Raw genomic sequence first — 16,234 nt, forward strand, 5'->3', positions numbered from 1 at the left:
TTAGGGTCAACAGGAAGTGAAACATTTAAACGGGCAATGACTATTAACAATAAAAATTATTTCGTGGGTGTAGGATAAGAAACGATACATTGCATTCAACTGGACAAAGAATACCTGAGAGTTACCTGAGGCCGCAGGTATGGAATGGTAAAACCAATAGAAAGTACAACATGGCGACTGTTTACAATTTGAAATGGAGTCTGACCGTGGGAATAATTCTGCTCTCATTCAATCTGACTTTGGCACAAGTTCCCATCACACCGCCCCCGTTAGGACCAAAGCCGGTGGTCTCCAACGGGATAGTGTACAATCTGTTTCACCTACACATGGTCCCGGAGATCTGTCGGCGTCCGTACGTGCTAGAGAAAGTTAACTTTGAATTTGGTGTTGTTATCAAAAAAGAGGAAAAAAGGGCGATAATGAAATCAGGTAGTCCCTATAAGATGAGGGGAAACATAGAGCTGGAACCAAGCAGCTGTCTGTGGATTGAACCTGGCACCATCTTCCACTTCAGTTCTGGCTATGGCTTTATTGTTAATGGAACACTTATAGCAAGGGTATGTCCAGTTTATGTATTGATATTCTGTGATATTTTAACATCTATATTTGTCAATTAAATGATCAAACTTAAAAAACCAATTTGGGAAGCTTTATGACTGATAAAGTATTTTATTACATACCAGATTAAAATTTATGATACCTTAAGGTGGTATGGGAAATATTCATAATGTGACATACATCAGATGAAAATTAACTTTAAAATCAAGCATGATTTTTTTAATAAGTTTTTACTTCTCAAAATAGACGTTACCTATAAGAGTAAAGTGCAGTGGGTTAGGGGCTCTAACTTAAAGCGGTAACTACAATTCTGAAAGTCAAGAGTTTGAATTCTGCTGGGGCTTTTTTATAAATTTTTAGTCAAATATTGTAAAATTTGAAAAATCTATGAACTGGTAAAAATATTTTGATTATGATGTACATTTATCCACATTTATTTATATTGTCAGGTGTCCCATACTACTTTAAATTCACTTTCATTCTAAGAGTGTTTGTGGACCCTCGTGGCTCTTAAATATATAATGTACCACTCGATCATCTAAGATAAGTCCATGATAATTTCACCTTGTTCTCACAGGGAAGCGAGGAGGATGGTGGACGTATCGTTATGACACGAGACCCAGACAAAATCGACCCGTCGGAAGCACCGTTCCCAGACGATGCTCGACTGGTGGATGGCAACACGACGACAGATGGACAGCTACAGCTGATGTATAGGGGGCGCTGGAGGGGCGTGTGTACAAACTTCGTAAAGTAAGATATCCTGCAGGAGGAGACTGCTAGCTATATATGTTTTAGCTATTAATTTCTTGTTGGTTGAAACATGTTTGGTTTCCAATATGCTGTTTAACTTTTCCTACTTTATGAGCTTATAATGCTGAAATGCACGAACTGTAATCATTTACTGGAACATTCTCTGGTCTGAAGTTATTTAAGTTGGTCAAATCATTCCAAGACAAGCCACTTTCCAAAACATGTATTATAGATCATAGATCACCACACAATTACATGTATCTGACACTTCTACATTGTCTGTTGGCATCAAACTATTGGTTAAAAACTGAAATCTTTAAAAAAATCAAAATCATGAAGATGTCTTTTTTTGAGACGAAAAGTCTTCATTTTTTTCTATTATTGAGTAGATTCACTGAACCAAGGTAATTAGGACCTTTAATCTTGCTGGCTTTCACAGGTCTGTAACAATGTTAATTTTCTATTTGACAGTTATACAAAGATAGATGCTAACGTTACCTGTCGACACCTGGGCTTTGTGTGGGGCAACTTCACCTACCACTCCTTTTCTCGGAACAAGACCGACTACATGTTGTTTGAGCGTCCAGACTGTTCCGGATCAGAAAATAGCCTCTTTGATTGTCCGGGAAAACTCAACATCCGAGTTGGGGCCAATATCTGTGGTAAATAGTACTTGTCTATGAATGCTCTTTTAAACAGGTTTTAAAATTGAAATGAGGTGTTTATGCATGAGTGTTTAAGGTAGTATTTGATTTTATAAAGCTGTGATTTTCGGAACAGCTGGAAAATCACCACACAATTACATGTTGAGGTGCATTTCGATTTACTGTTTATTTGGTTCTATTATGCTGCTAAATTAAAAATTCACAAGTTCTAGAATGTATTGTGGATTTGATATTAGAAATGCTGTAACACTAGAGACATCTAGACATAATATTTTTTTGTTATTGTAGATGGACAGCAGGTGATAGGTTTCCAGTGTGAAGGGCTCCGTCCGGATCTGGCTCGGACTCACTGGAGGGGACTGGAGTTTTACAACGCCACGCTACAGTTCGTGAAAGACCAGAATCTGAACAGGACAGAGACGTACTCCTGGCTGGAGTACCTGGACGTCTGGTACGCGGGACGGGACACCTACAGAGGGGGTGACATGGTGCACGGCCGGGCCTCGGTGTCGGCTAGCCCCCACGTACCACTGATGAACAATGTGTCCATCATGTATGGGGCGTACGATGGATTGAACTTGACTGAGTTGAGGGGGCGTGTTCACATTGCTAACAGCACTGTCTCCTTTAATCGAGGTAAATTTTATTTTTGTGAAACTTAATCAAGTTTTAGGTTTTAAGTAGATGAGTAAAAAAATTTCATATGTGTGCCTTTTTTGAGCCATAATTCTTGGTTTCATTGGTAACAATTAAATAATTAGCTTAATCTTTTGAAAAAAATTTCACATCTTTATTAATTTTTATGTTTATTAAGCTCATATTTAAATTTTTTTGCATTCATCAAACCTGCTTACTATTTCACAGGTTACGGAGCATTCATTAAGACTGCGGTGGGTCAGGTGTTGATAAATATGACCAACATGGACAATAACTGGGGCGATGGAGTCAAGATGTACATGACAAACTACACCATCCACTCCTTCCAGAAAGATTACCCCAACACCTACTCTTTTTGTCGAAGCAATGCTTTGGCCTTCCCACGATTCCCTATAACCATTTATGAGAACATAATTGACGAGAGAGGACAGAAACCTCAGTTCGACAGTTATGATTGTCAGAAGGTAGTTACTAAAACAGTTTAAGGGCAAAAAAAATTTAGTTTCGAGCACTGGATGGTGATGAAATAGATTTTGTTTTATCTTTTACATCAATAAGTAATTATATTTGGCATTAAATTATCATTAAATATAACCACCTGATGCAGTGTACATATTACATATATTAAAAAGGAGAAAAACTAACTTTCTGTTTTCAGAGTTACAGTACAGTGGACAAGAAGAGGTTGTCCCTCCACTTCTTCCTAATGGAGCGAGATGAGAAGGCCTCCGGAACCATCACAGTTTATGACGGCACTTCCACCATGAGTTCAGTCCTCGGGGTTTTCCCAGTCTCCAATGGGTCATTCCCGCAGTCTGTAACGACTTCTGGGAAGAGCATTACTATCAGGTTTCAGTACAGACTTCCACCAGAACCGACTATCCCAGGACAACACCGATGTAAAAACTACCGGGCATGTCTGAGATTCTTGCTTGATCTCGTCTCATATGACGGTAAGAAAGGCATTAGAATGCTGCATAAAGAGTTAAGCTTGACATGCGTGATTTCATGTTCAAAAATGTTTTTGAATGATACAAGTTAATGTATGGTAGAATGAGTATCATACCTAGTTCTACCTACATATGATGATAGATGTAATAGTACATATACTCAATACAGTATATTGTTTCAAAAAAAGATATCAGTTCTGATTGTTGTTAGATTATCATGTAAATATCAAACACAATTGATCACACATGACTGTTGTCTGACTTTGTAGGACTGGACGAAGAGCTTCGGTTCATTAACTCCTCGGCCAGTAACAACACGGGGTACGGCGTAAACGTCCAGGACATGCGCTGTAAGGTCTCCCTCAACTCGTCTGTGGTCTCCGACAATAACTACGGGGCCGGTGTCAGAGTCTACCAAGGGGCGGGTGAAATCTCCATCAACAACTCCAGGGTGGAAAGGAATGAAAGAAGTGGAGTGAACATAACGTACGCTGGAGGCTACCAGCTGGTCAACAATTCGTTTATCTGTGAAAACCATGGTTACGGCGTCATTACAGAGTACGATCGGCTGAATAATACGCGAATACAGCATTCCCAAAAAATGGAAGTGGCGAAAGCTAAGTTTTTCTTCAATGAGTGGATTGCCTTCAGGGTGGGAAACTACTGTAAGGAGGCCATGATTCTTGTGAATGAGAGCCACTTCAAGTATAATTATGATGAAGCCATTGAATTTCTATCCTGTAACTTTACGAAGAGTCCCCAGAAAAATGTCAATTTTAGTTTAGCTTACAACGAGTTTGACGGGAATAAGAGACATGGGATTCTGATGTCACCCCTGATTAACACGATCGGAATTATAACAAATAATACATTCATGAATCACAGTTTAGGAGCCTTGCGAATTGACAATGGTTACGATCTACTTGTCAGCAAGTGGTATGCGAAATTTGCAGTGAACTACAGAATTTTTGAAAACACTTTCAAAGAAAACCAGGGGAGGTACTGTGTAAGTCTACGATTGACCCAGAATGCTCCGAACCAGCATATGGAATATAAGTTTAACAAAGTTATAGGGAACGCTATAAATGACACATCTCCATACTTGAATCCTCGAAGTCACGCTAATGCTCCGATCATTGTGTCCTCCAGTAACATCGTAGTTCAGAGAAATCACATCTATAACCCTGATTCTGTAAGAGACATCGCTACACACCTTGTTGACCCGTCGGTGATAATTAATGGCAGTCTGAATTGGTGGGAGACGATTGAACATAGGATTATCTATGATCGACTATTTGATAGAGATGATCGTTATAACCTGGCACAAATGACTTACTATCCTGTGTTAAAGGATGGCTGGCTGTATGGGGATAAAACAACCATCACTGACACAGAGTACAGATGGCCCTTCCAGAGGGAAAATAAAATCGGGGGAATCCTTGATGTGGAGGGGTTTACCACAGACCCCGACACAAAGCTGTACTACGTTGACAGGGATATATTCATAGTTCCCGGTGCTGTCCTAAAAATAAACCCAGGAACCACCCTGCTGTTTGAGAATTCCATCGGCATGGTGATTCACGGTCGAATGATTGCTGATGGAGTAAGTTCGAACACGCCCATTTTGTTCACCCTGAATGAACCAGTGAACGAGACAGAGATAAGCAACAGAACAGATGCTGTGAGGCTGGTCGAGGGTCGAGATGCATATGAGGGTCGTTTAGAGGTCAATATCAACGGTCGCTGGGGAGCAGTCTGTAAAAATGTAAGAATAAAATGTTGTTCGTGGATTTGGATTACTTTATAGACAAGCAAAAAGTGCCTTACATAAAGTTCTTGTTAAAACTTTCCTTACAGAATTTACAAAATTACATGTTTATCATTAATACCAGTACTTGACATGAAATGAACCAACAAAATTTCAAGGAAAATAATATAAGTGCTCTAATGAAAGTAAATTTTACATGTAAAATTCATGTGGGGCATCAAAAATTTTTCTCTAAACTTTGAAATTAATTTGTTTTGTGATCTTACTAAAAATATATGTACTATTCATCCGTTTTTTAGGGGTGGATCCAAGAGAATGCGATGGTGGTTTGTCAGCAGCTGGGCCTGACTTATCACCCTGACTTTGGACTGGTTCACCAGCAGGTCCGGTCGTCCTCCGTCATTGAGCTGAGTTCTGTCACCTGTACTAACCTTGACACGGATATTAGGGAGTGTCACTCCATCAAACGAGGTGACTTTGATTGTCAGTTTGACAATGTGGTCTACCTCAGGTGTCAGAAACCAACTTGGTCAGGTAGGTTAATTAATTAGTACATCGTGAAGTGATTAGTAAAAATATACATGAAAGATGAATTGATTTAAAATGAAAATTAATAAAGATTCTGGTATTTTTTGAAAGACGTCAGTAAAAAAAACATACAGCAATAAATAATTGAGCTTTTAGTATAATGTTAATTGTTTTTGGTTATGTCATGAAGTTGTTATTTTTTTATTGTTACAGGCATCACTATCCCTGCCATCCCAACGTACGGCCAAATACACGACACACTGATAAAGCATTTGATCATACAGAAGGCAGGTCAGCTGGACTATCAGGCCATGACCTTCACCCCTGCCCTTCGCATCGACTACAATTTTTACAAGATCACCGCCCTACAGGTCACAGACTCAGTCTCTGATGGAGTGAACATCAAATACGCCAACCCGTTCACCGAGAATCTCTTTGAGAAATGTCACTTTGTGAGAAACCTAGGCAACGGCTTCCTCACCAGGAGCCCATTCCTAAAAATCACGGAGTCCACGATGAACGATAACCAGAAAGGAGGCTTTGTGTACGATCCATTCTTCACAGAATACGAGGCACTTAGTGTCAGAAATTTTCTCCATCAGAGCCGCATGGTGTACTTTCAAACAAGAGATTACCAGCTGGGAGATAACTCGATGGCCTTCATTATATCTCAGCCAGGTATACAGGCCGAGAATCGAACATACACCATGCAGCTGTCCGTCAGCAGTTCTAATTATAGAATCACCCTCCAGCTACTGGACTACAATCCGCTGACCAATGTGGAGAAAGTGACGATTTATAACTCTAACAGGAACAGCATTTCTCCCACAACAGTCAAATGGGAGATCGAAGAGGACCTGGTGGACTTCCCGATTACATCTAAGGGAGATAACTACCTCACCATCCAGGTCGTTGTAAGGGGAGTCCAATCTGGACGACTAGCATTTGCTGCTCACTCCCGTAAGTTGATAAAATTGTAATCTTTTTTAATGCATGAAATGTAGTTGGTAATTTAAGTCAGAAAAGTTTTTAAAAGTTTGATAATGCAATATGTACAGTACACATTTTTTATTCCATATTAGTATCATTACATGTTGTTGAAAAAGTTGAATGAAGAATTCGTTGCATAATTATTTACTCCAATTTTATATTCTCGTTTGCAGGACAATATTCCACTGCCCCCATAAATTCATTGATTGACGTCCATTTTGCCACAGTCAACAACAACTACCAAGGCATTGTAACCAAACACTACAACAATCCGTCCAATGAAAAACTAGAGATTTTCCATCGCGTGGCAGAGGAAGAAATTCGCTTCACTAAGGTCGATATCAAAGAAAACCAGATGGAGGCTATGTACATTCCCAGTCTGACTAAGTACCATGAGCATCTGATCCCAACCCAGGAGGAAATGACAAGACCTGAAAGACTGGGTCAGATCACTTACGTGCTTGATCAGTGTACTGTACAGAACAATGGGAAAGCCATCATAGCAGACCACAATCATGTGGACTTCTCAAACAATGTGTGGAAGTGGAAGATTCAGGCCTCCTCAGTCAGAGATAACAAGTATGGTGGATTGGAAGTGGAGCTTCCACGGGTGAACGACATCCGTGAGAAGAACAAGTGGCATTCAGTGCAGGTCAATCAGTCAACCTTTGAGAATAACAAAAACTTTGCCTTCACTGTGAATGGTTACTATGCCGATGTGGAGGTCAGTTACTGCAGGTTCGCTGATAATGCTTGTCGCAGGGGACTGGTTCTGTTGGGTGGAATGGAAAAAGACCTGGTCATCTACAACAACGAAATGATAAACAATCAAGGGAAATATGCCATGCAGATAGACATGCAAAGTCATGCAGAATATAATAAGCCTAAAGCCTTCTGCCACTATAACAACATAAAAGGCAATAGACCAGGGCCCAACTGGTCGTTAAATGTAGACTACACCCCGTCAACCTATGCAGTTTCTGTGTACGGAGTCCAGAACATAACCCTCAAAAGAAACTTGATCCACAACCCCGACTACCAGTATGAACTGATCGCCGGGGTTACCTCCCTGTCCCTGGAAAACAAGATGAATGTGAAGGAGAACTGGTGGGGGACTGCCATACAAGCCCAAATCATTGAGAGAATATTTGACTTTGATGACTGGAACAACTATGCAATAGCTGACTACTTTCCCCAGCTCACAGCTGACAATGTGAATAGCCTACCATCAACAGGGACACAGATTGAAAGTGGGTTTAACTTCCCCTCACTCAAAGGGAGAATTACCAAAAACATGGCTCTGGCCGGTTCCTCTACCTACTATGTCATCGCCGATGTTACAGTGATGCCCAATGCTAAACTGACTATCGAGCCGGGAACCAGACTCCAGTTTTATCCCAATGTGGGTATTCTGGTTCTTGGACAGCTTGTTGCTAGGGGACTGCCATACAGTAGAATTTCTTTCCGACCGGTTGTTCCGGGACCAAACATCCCAAAACCTCTTCCTGAGATTGTCACTCAGAACTTCTACTCCAACACCATGAGACTGAAGCGAGACTCTGAGGGAGAAATCCCAGCAAACGAGGGGTTCCTAGAGCTGTATAACTCTTCGTCCAGTTCCTGGAATTTGATGTGTGATAATCAGTTCAACAGAAAGACAGCTGAGGTGGTGTGCCGGGGTCTGGGAATGGAGACTCTCAATGTGGATGTGAGGTTCACCCACCTGTACGACCACTTTGTTTACAAGAAGCCCATGTACTTTGTCAAGGAGTTCTGGACTTACTCCTACTACTGTGTTGGTGATGAAAATTCTTTAGGTGAGTGCCAAAGAAGAATAAATTATAAGATACAGGACTGCATACAGGGAGCTAATTATACCTATATCCGGTGTGGCAAAAGGAATCTGGATTCAAAACTCTCTTATTGGGGCAACATTAGAATCGCCTCCCCAACGTACCAGGAGGATACGATTCGATATGTGCAGGATCAAGATCGGTCAGTGCTGGAGAACATTGATATCTACGGAGCTGGAATGTTGCACGGGGAGAGAGTGGGGGCCATTCAGGCCACCTACCGATCACCGAAAATCAACAACATCAACATCACAAACTGTCTGTGGAATGGACTGGACATCATCGCTCCTCGCTACGAAATGAAAATCAAAACCATGAACATTGACCACAATCTTGGTTATGGCATCAACTTCCTGATTCTGAATGGAGAGTCGAGGAATGCAGATCAGTCTTCCTTCCGGCCACTTCTACAGAACACGGTGCCCTACTTCATGTCTGGGCTGGTGGACATCTGTAAGATGGAGAAGGAGCTGACCGTGAAGAACCGACTCATCATTTACTACAAGTACTCCCAGAAGTTAGTGGACTGTGTCAAGGTCATCCGTAGCGAGAACCGCCTCCGTAAAGTGTCACTCAGGCTGCTACAGTTTAACTTGTATTACGACGAGTTTTATCGTAACTTACTGGAGATATACGACGGTAATACTGTGACAGAAGAAAACAGAATTGGAGTCCTTGATGCTCACAGTAAAGCTGAAGCCACAAGAACACGCTACCTGAGTAATTCTGATACTATTGGAGTCCACATCCATGCTTCCAATGCCTATGAGGACTATGGATTTATAGCGGAGATCACCACATCCCCTCTCTCAGACCTGGCATATCCCGGTAAGTTTTTAGCTGTGGTGAAGGGAATTTTGTTTTTCTATGTTTACAAAAAATAATTTATAAATAACTTATTATTGTTCTTGTTACAAAATTGGCAAAAGAATATTGATGAAATAAATCTTCTTAGCATTAATTCACTTAACGTTACATCTATTAAAATCATACTCTGACAGATGAATTGTATTTATTGTGTTAGTTTGTTTATCACGTGCTCAAAAGCAAAATATATTATGGTATCCTTTTAAATTACTGATTGCAGATAGAACAGCATGTGTTACTACATGGGCTTTTAAAACTGAAAAAAAAAAAATAATAATAGGTTTTAATTTTTGATTGCAGATAGTACAGTGGAGCACCGCTTTGAGCAGATGATGGTTACAAACAATGAAGACGGGGCCATCCTCTACCAGAACGTAGGAGAGGTTTGTCCCTCCCTCTTCATCGACAGCTGTATGATCGAGAACAACGGCCTTGGGATCCTCAATCTTACGTCACACCCTGTCATTAACATTGGCATCCAAAACACCAAGATCTTCAACTTCCAGCACAACTTTGTCAACAGGAACAAGGGCGGGCTCTACTGCCAGGCACTCACCACTTCAACACAAAACCTCCTCCGTGGAAACATCACAAACAATGTCTTTTCATTCGGGAGCCATGGTGAGACTCTTAACATAAGTGGTCATCATTTCCAGAAGATGCATGTCTACGAGAATTACATCTTTAACAACTCGGCAGGGGATTATAGAGACAATGTCCATGTGCAGACGGTGGGGATGAACTTTACGTTTAATGTGGTGGTGAATAATACTGGGCACCACATTGTGAGAACCTATAGTGAGGTGGATACCAGCGCCACTCAGCAATACCTGGGAAACTACATCTACCAAAATAATGCCACCGCTTTATACCGAGCAGTGATGGCGGTGGGCAGTGGGAAACCCGAGTTCAAGAATAATTACCTCGTGAACGAGGAAAGTGCATTTGAACTCCTGACAAATGAGAAACGAGAGTAAGTTAAAACGTGGAGTATTTAAACATATACAGTGTAACTAGATCATAGTTAAATAAAAAAAGGAAATTATAATTATGATAAAATAGATGTATAAAAATCTGACAAGTTACTTTCACAAATCATGTTTTAGCTACATATATATTGGACTAGATCCACACACAAAACCTTTTCATCAAATTTGTTATAATTGATGGAGAACTGGTATTCAGAGATCAGATAATTAGCTACAATCTTTAAAATTCCTTTACCATGTAACCACAGCAAAACAATTGCCTTTTTAATCTTTTTTTTTTTAAAAGAATACCTGCAGTTATGTTTTCTGTAATTCAGATCGATACAAGGAATAAAGATCCAGGAGACAATTGTAGATGCCACGTACAACTGGTGGGGGTCAGAACGCCGGGGCTACATCAACGGGAAGATCTGGGACGGGCGGGACAACAGTTCTCTGGTGGAGGTCAACTTTGAACCCTACAGAGTGACCAACTCCTCACTCGTAAATGGTAGGTCAAGGACAAACTAAAGCTATCAACAATATTTTGACATGTATGTTTAGTTTTGAATATTTTTAACAATTTGTACAGTATATCCTGTCTGTCTTGAAGAATATTGTCTACTGGTTAATGTTTGGAATCAAAATATTCAATTTATTCAAACAAGAAATAAAAGTGTCTGTACAATTTTTGTGTATTGTCTGTAGGTAAATGTCCCCCAGGCTGGACGTTGAATGCAGATCGTTGCTATAGATACATGGGGGCAGCTCTTCCCTATGCTCAAGCGGGCCAGTTTTGCAGAGTAAGTCTATGTGTGTTTGTTAACCACAAAAATAAGACAAAGCAATCAGATAGTATATCAATTTACTCACTATGAAATTGATAATTATTGATATCTTCAGTTAGGATTTATGTTGGACTTAGGTATCATCAAAGTTATTGTTTCCCATGGATAACCCTTTGACACTAATTGGTCTTTCATTAGGATAACCTTGGATTCCTGGCTGAGGCCGACAACCAGGCCCCCTTCCTCCGCTACTTGTTACGGCTGACAGAGAATGTCTACACCAAGGACCTGAGGGTGTGGGTGTTCTCCGAGGTTGCCCCGGGCTACTGCAGTGCATTCCAAGATGACTACATTGTAGCTGAACAAGATTGTCAGAGGATTTTACATCCATTCATATGCGAGAAAGGTTTGTTGATAGAACAAAGTTGCATGTCAAATGTGTATAAATCAAATCATCATTTGGAAAATAAATCATACATATATTTTCAATCGATTGTATTTTGAGGGCTGTTGGATATGAAAACTTAAGAAGAAACACTTCTCCCTAAATCTCTTTTTCTGTTACAGACCCATACATAAACCCGCCAGGAAGTGATGTTCTTGCCATAGCTATAGGAGTATCTGCTGGTGTGTTTGGTACCGCTCTAATTGTCATCATCATTCTCGCCATTCTATGGAAAGTCAAGTCCAAGGGAAGAAAGGAGCAGAAATTTGAAAGGCAAGCGTCCATTCGCTCCTCTCTTAGGTCCTCAGTTAGGTCTCGCTCCAACATGACTGTCTTGTCCACTGGGACCAACAAACGCCGATTTGACGATAAATATTCTGTGTCCTCTAAAGGGCACCTGATAGATGATGATGTCTCATTGTCTAACATAAGTCTTGAATCTAGAAGTCGAGGTAGAGAGAGAATGGATAGGTCTTTGGAACGTTTGGATGCACCTCGCCTTGGCTCTAGAGATCGTTTAGATCAGGTTAATTCTTCTAATGGGAGCTTGGGTATGATTTTGTCCAATGGACACACTGGCTCACAACACAGACTCATTAATGGGAAAGGAAGTTTTGACAGACTGAAAGATGACTCTCCAAGGAATTCTCCCCGAAACTCTCCACGCTCCCAGAGACCCATCAGAGCAACACTGGGCAGAAATACTCAAGACAACAGCAGGAGTCGAGAAAACCTTCAACCTGAAGTAAAACCTGTACAGCCACCCCAGCCTCCAAAGAAAGCAATTCTTCCCCCCGTGAAACCACCCCAAGTAAGGCCGCCAAACCCTCCTGTGGTCCCAGAGGAAACAGATGGGGGTTACACAGATGATGGGTTCTCTGAGCACGAGTTTGATGATTTTACGACTACTGCTGATGAAGCTGAATATTCCCCAAACAACAAACCAAACAGAGTGGAGAATCAAATCGAATCTCTGAGGAGGCTTCCCAATATTTCAGAGAAGCCAGCATATGGAAGTGAATCTAGTGTGGATATGGACCACAGATCTAAGCATCCCTCAAACTTTTTTCTTCTAGACACCCCACCCACACCCCCTCCTCCCCTCCCACTGGATTCCTATCCAATGAAAACAATGGTCAATTCTCCGGTCCTGTCCGATGCTTCGTCAAGAAGGCCCACCCCCCAGCCAAGGGGCCGACCAGTGGCGCCGCCTCGCTCCAACCTCGGCAGCAGTAAGGAGAGTCTTAACAGGAGTGTCAATCCACTTCACCTGAGTCAAGGAGACCTGAATCTCATCGACAAGAAACCCTCGTGGCTAAATGACCAAGTAAGAGAAACAAGTGCCAGCGAGAGTGACAGTGACTCGGAAAGTGTGAATGATTCGTTTAATGATGCAGGACACAAAAATAAAGCATTTCTGGAGAACGAGAATCTTCCACGAACGGTGAGAGCCCCTGGATATACCCCGCCTCAGGATCAATCTGACAGGACGGATTACTCCTCTCCATGGAGAGATGTTAGATATCCGTCGACAAATCAAAGCAATTCTAACCTCTCGCGTGGTTCACGTGAAATGTCCAACATGGATTACTTGCAGGGGCCTTATTCAAACCTAGGATATGAAGGCAGTCAGGAAAACATTCCTTCTTATGATGAGGCCTTAAACGCCCCCATCAATGCCCCCTACAGTCCCGCCTACACAAACAGTAGCCTTCCTCCACCATACTCCCCGCCCTCTTCACAACCATTTTCACCCGTGGCTCATAATGTGCACTTCCTGCCCGGAGGTACCAATACCCAACATCCAGTGTACCGGATTGGAAGTGTGAACAGTATTCCCATGTCGGGCAGTGACGGATTACCCCGGGACATAGCTTTCATGGACTATCGCATGGGGAGTCAAAGCACCCTCCCTAACCCCGATGGAAGCATGCCTGACCTGTCCACTGGTGAGAGTCAAGCTGACCTTGCAGAGCCTGACCTTGACGATATGAATGACACGCAGTACCAGCGGGACATGGACCCATTTCCCCAGAGTCCACGTGGAGTTCCCTCCTACCAGCAGCCCCCTGCCCAGGATTTTCGGGAACCTCGCCGAACCCGGAGCAGGGAACAGCTGGATCGGGCCTCTCCGTTCTCACAGCGTAGTCGGGACAGTCCAGTGCTCTACCTGGATGACCAGAGACGGAACCAGCGGCGGCCTGAGCCGATAGAGACAGAGATCTGATCCAATCCAACCAGTGATAAACTGTACCCAAGTATTAACTCATTGAAGAGGAACAAATTATCCATTGATGCTCTTAATACTCGCAAATCCAGTACTGATGAATGTTGTTACTGATTACAGACATAACCATTATGAATTAATGATCTGTGCAATATTCTATCAAACAATTTAATTTGGTTAAGGTTGTAACATATCATGGATGTTTTTTATTTGTTGGAATTGAATTATTCTTGCTGGCCATAATTTGTTGTTATATACATGTATATGTTTATATATATATATATCCACTAGTTAGGTGCTTGTACATATAAAGTATGTAATTTTATACGGTATGACATTAAAATATCAAACTAAACACATGTTTATGTTAGCCAGAATATTAATTTTATCTTAGACTAGTTCATATTAAATAACCTGGAGCACATTTTTTAAAAGATTAATAGAATCAAAATTTTGACTTGATGCATCTTCTTCCTTCACATCTGGCGTTTTCTTTTTGTTGACAAAGTTTGATACCTCTTTACTTTCACTTTCTCATTAACATCATAAGAGTTCTATTCATAACAAAGTTTCCCTGCATAACAAGAACAACAGACACGTCTACAAATACTGCAATGTTTTTAGATAATCTACAATTGATAATTAAATCCAATTGATTTGTTTTGTTGAGATAATCGTTGTTCAGTGTGATAAGTGTCACTGCTTGTGGTACGAGACGTGTCTGTTTTTTCCACTGTCTGATGTAACCTCGGTGTTGTAACTCTCTTGTAGTGTCACCTGGTCCTCTCTCCACCTCTCCACCATCAACAAAAGCCACACCTCTCTCTACACGGAGGAAGCTACTTACTCTCTCCGTAAAAGTAACCACTCGCTCAACCAAGGGGAGGCAATCCAGACCAATCTGCGTAAGACGGGTCACGCTCGGTCCTGTCAGGACATTCTGGAGACAAGTAGTCCGTCCAAGTCATGCTGCGTTAGTTAGTACACTGTACTGAAGGTACTTGCTTCTTCTGGCTAATGTCTCATTCAGGGAATATTCAACTAACATTCCTCGTGTGACATTTTTGTTTTGTGCTTTAATTGTTCAAGACATTCTTTCTCGATTTATGAGATTCATGTCTGGATTGTGTGCCTCTAGTTGAGCGAGCATCAAGAGATCAAGTTTAGTGTGAGCCAAATGATATATGTGTGGTTGGTTCTGTAAATGTTTCCAAGGATAGGTCTTTGAATGTAGGTCCCTATTCATTCCATCATTCATATATCAAGTAACTCTGGTTGCATCATCAGATTATGCTCCTCATTAACTAAGTCATATTAGTGTCTGTTTGGTGGTGTATCAAGTGCTCATGTCTAATACTTATCATATGTTTATTCAAAAATATTGTGCATAATTTTTGTCTATACAATATGAAACATATCAGATGCACTTCAAAATTGTGCAAGTTGTAAAAAGTTTAATTTATGAAATTTGTCTTACGGCATGCTGTGGCTCTGAAGAAAATTTTTATATACTTATATATTGCAATTGTCTTCATGCAATGATTTTATTTTTATCAAATTTATGATGATTTTTAAAATATATTTTTAAATTTGAATAATAAAATGAACAATTATCTAAATCTGTGTTATTTTTATTCTAGACTGTACATTTAATAATGCATTTCATGCATTTTTCTTCTGTTGTTGATAAAAATTGTGTTGTGACACATTTTGTATACCATTTTTGTTAAACTGAAAGCCTTGAATAATACATGTGTATATATCTCACCTCCTGCTTATTTGTAAGAAAATCATTGGTGAACAGCAGTCACATGGAGACCATGTATATTCCATACACAGTCAGGAAATATGATGTCAGGATTTTACCCAAATTGAAACTTGTAACTTTCTTACGAAACACTTGATTTTCATTGTTTTATCAACTTTATGTCATGAACACTAAAGCAGTTGGTAAGATATAATCATTACATAGTTTGTAGTTGACCTATTTTATATAAATATGGTCGGTAAATTCCATATGGGGGCTCGAGCTTCGCACTCGTATAAAGTATTTTAGGTCAACTGCAAACCATGTAACTAATAAAATCACTTCATCTCATTGGTTAAAATATAAAATCACACAATTAAGATATCCTCTTAATTTATAGATTATTTCCAGAAACCATAAGACTTGGGTTTTTTTTTTTAAGGTTATAGTGAATACAAAGAGAAAGCTCA

General features: G+C 40.6%; 1 protein-coding gene across 1 annotated transcript; it reads left to right on the plus strand.

Annotated features, from left to right (window-relative positions):
- Positions 1-153: 153 nt before the first annotated feature.
- Positions 154-14,931, plus strand: LOC128175391 (protein bark beetle-like). The gene is made up of 15 exons (XM_052840962.1): positions 154-557; positions 1,136-1,311; positions 1,783-1,973; positions 2,265-2,612; positions 2,841-3,097; positions 3,292-3,586; positions 3,853-5,348; positions 5,651-5,885; positions 6,093-6,839; positions 7,043-9,550; positions 9,890-10,562; positions 10,896-11,068; positions 11,266-11,360; positions 11,544-11,751; positions 11,913-14,931. The coding sequence occupies exons 1-15, from the start codon at positions 171-173 to the stop codon at positions 14,015-14,017; spliced, it is 9,894 nt and encodes a 3,297-aa protein (XP_052696922.1). The 5' UTR covers positions 154-170; the 3' UTR covers positions 14,018-14,931.
- Positions 14,932-16,234: the final 1,303 nt, after the last annotated feature.

This window comes from Crassostrea angulata, chromosome 3, assembly GCF_025612915.1.
Source record: "Crassostrea angulata isolate pt1a10 chromosome 3, ASM2561291v2, whole genome shotgun sequence".
NCBI lineage: Eukaryota > Metazoa > Mollusca > Bivalvia > Ostreida > Ostreidae > Magallana > Magallana angulata.